Raw genomic sequence first — 1,925 nt, 5'->3', positions numbered from 1 at the left:
CGGGAGTTCCGATTGGACAGCGAGGCTAGAAGGGTGTTTTTGTCCGGACTGTGAAATTTGAGAGACGAGGAGGTGTTTTGAGACGATTTTACGGGATAGGAGGCACGATAAGGGAGGTAGTTGGTGTAGTAATCCCGCGGGGGAAAAAGGGTAGACGCGCGGATAATTAATTAAAAAGGGAGGCCCTCATCGGATGAGGTGCCGGCTAGGTTAGGAGATGAAGAACGAGGAGGGTATGAACGTGGAGGACCCGAAGAAGGACGGGACCCTACAGATGGAAGATCCGCAGAAAAACGAGACGACTAAAAGAAAGTGGCAGGTACAGGACGAGGGAAAAAAAGAAGAAGGAATTAAGAAAAGAGGAATTGAACCCAGTAACACAGGCTGGGTAGGAGATGAAGAGACGTGGAATTTTGTAAGGGTAGGCAAACCGGTGTATGACTCATCTAGGGAGGAACCGGCTGCCACGTATTACAACTTTGAGGAACAGCTGCAGAAGGTACCATGGGAAGACCAAATGGAAAGGGAAAAAGCTAGGGTGATGGAAGCGGAATTTTTTGGAAAATTCCGTGGTCCGGAAGAGGAAGAGGTTTCTATAATGTTCAGGTTGAATAAGAAGATTATGACTGAAAAAAAAGGACTGAACTTTTCCAAATGTTTATTTATATTGCATAAGGCAAAATACAGGCCGTCGAAAGCGGAAATGATCAACAATAGTACGGCTAAACTCGTTTTTAAAAATGCAACGGACGCGAATGACTGTTTGAAGAGCTTCCCACAGAACTCGCCGTTCGCTACGGCATTTATAGACAGACACGAGGTTAGCAGCAAGGGAGTGATACGCGATTGGCCAAATGGAATACCTGAACTATACGAAGCTCTCGATGAGAGAAGTAATATAGTCAGAATGGAGAGGATAAGAAGGAGAGTATGGAACAAGGAGAATCAGTTAAGAGTCCTGATCCCCACAAGTAACATTATGATTCTATTTAAGGGAAAAAAGATGCCGGACAGCTTAGGCATATTTAACAGCATGGCCCGAATCAGGGTGAGTCCTTATGTGGAGACGGTAAGACAGTGCTACCGGTGCTACAAGTTCGGTCACTTCAAGAGTAATTGCAAGTCAAATGAGAAATGTATAATCTGCGGTCAAGACGAGCACGGTGAGTGCCAATCATTGGAGAAATGCGTAAATTGTGGAGATAACCACAAATCTACGTACAAAGGTTGCTCGGAGTATAGAAGGAATAAAGACCTAATGACAATAAGGGCATATAACAATTGTTCGTTTTATGAAGCAGAGAAACTAGTACATGGAAAAGAGAACAAGTATACAGCACACTTTGAGGGATACAGAAATATGGAAAGCTGGCCTACGATGCAGGAGACGTATGCGACAGTGACAAAAGGAGACAACACAGTAAGAAAACAAGTAGAAGACAGGAAAAAAACAGAAAGCAGACAGGGAGAGACAGAAAGAAATAGAAGACCAGGAATGACAGTGCTGAAGAGAAGCACGGCGCCAATTGCGAAGGGAAGAGAGAGAGAAGAAGTAAGGCATTATTACAAGATGTTTGACACAAGAGCGGAGGAGATCACTAAGGATAAATGGGGAATAATGAACAGAGCAAGAAGAGAGGATACTAGGGTAGAAGAAGATGCAAGAGAACGGGCACGAGAAACAAAAGAAGATATAACGGAGGGAAGAATAGAAAAGGAGAAAACGGATAGGGAAGAAACTATGCACAAAAGAGAAAGAATGGTACAGAGAGCTGACAAAACAAGATGGATGGCGAACAACGTAAGAAGACTGAGATATATGACTGAGTATACACAGAAGGATATTAAAAAAATATACACAGACTTATAAATACTATCAACATAATGATAAATTTAGTTATATGGAACGCAAGAGGCATGGGCAA

General features: G+C 43.0%; 1 protein-coding gene across 1 annotated transcript; it reads left to right on the top strand.

Annotated features, from left to right (window-relative positions):
- The first annotated feature begins 7 nt into the window (after positions 1-7).
- LOC105570881 lies at positions 8-1,919 on the top strand. Its single transcript, XM_012028333.1, has one exon. It carries the CDS (start codon positions 218-220, stop codon positions 1,868-1,870), a length of 1,653 nt encoding a protein of 550 aa, XP_011883723.1. The 5' UTR covers positions 8-217; the 3' UTR covers positions 1,871-1,919.
- Positions 1,920-1,925: the final 6 nt, after the last annotated feature.

Source organism: Vollenhovia emeryi, unplaced genomic scaffold (genome assembly GCF_000949405.1).
Source record: "Vollenhovia emeryi isolate VEMERY1.0 unplaced genomic scaffold, V.emery_V1.0 DF941640.1, whole genome shotgun sequence".
Taxonomy (NCBI): domain Eukaryota; kingdom Metazoa; phylum Arthropoda; class Insecta; order Hymenoptera; family Formicidae; genus Vollenhovia; species Vollenhovia emeryi.
This window is presented reverse-complemented; position numbering and strand designations above follow the sequence as displayed.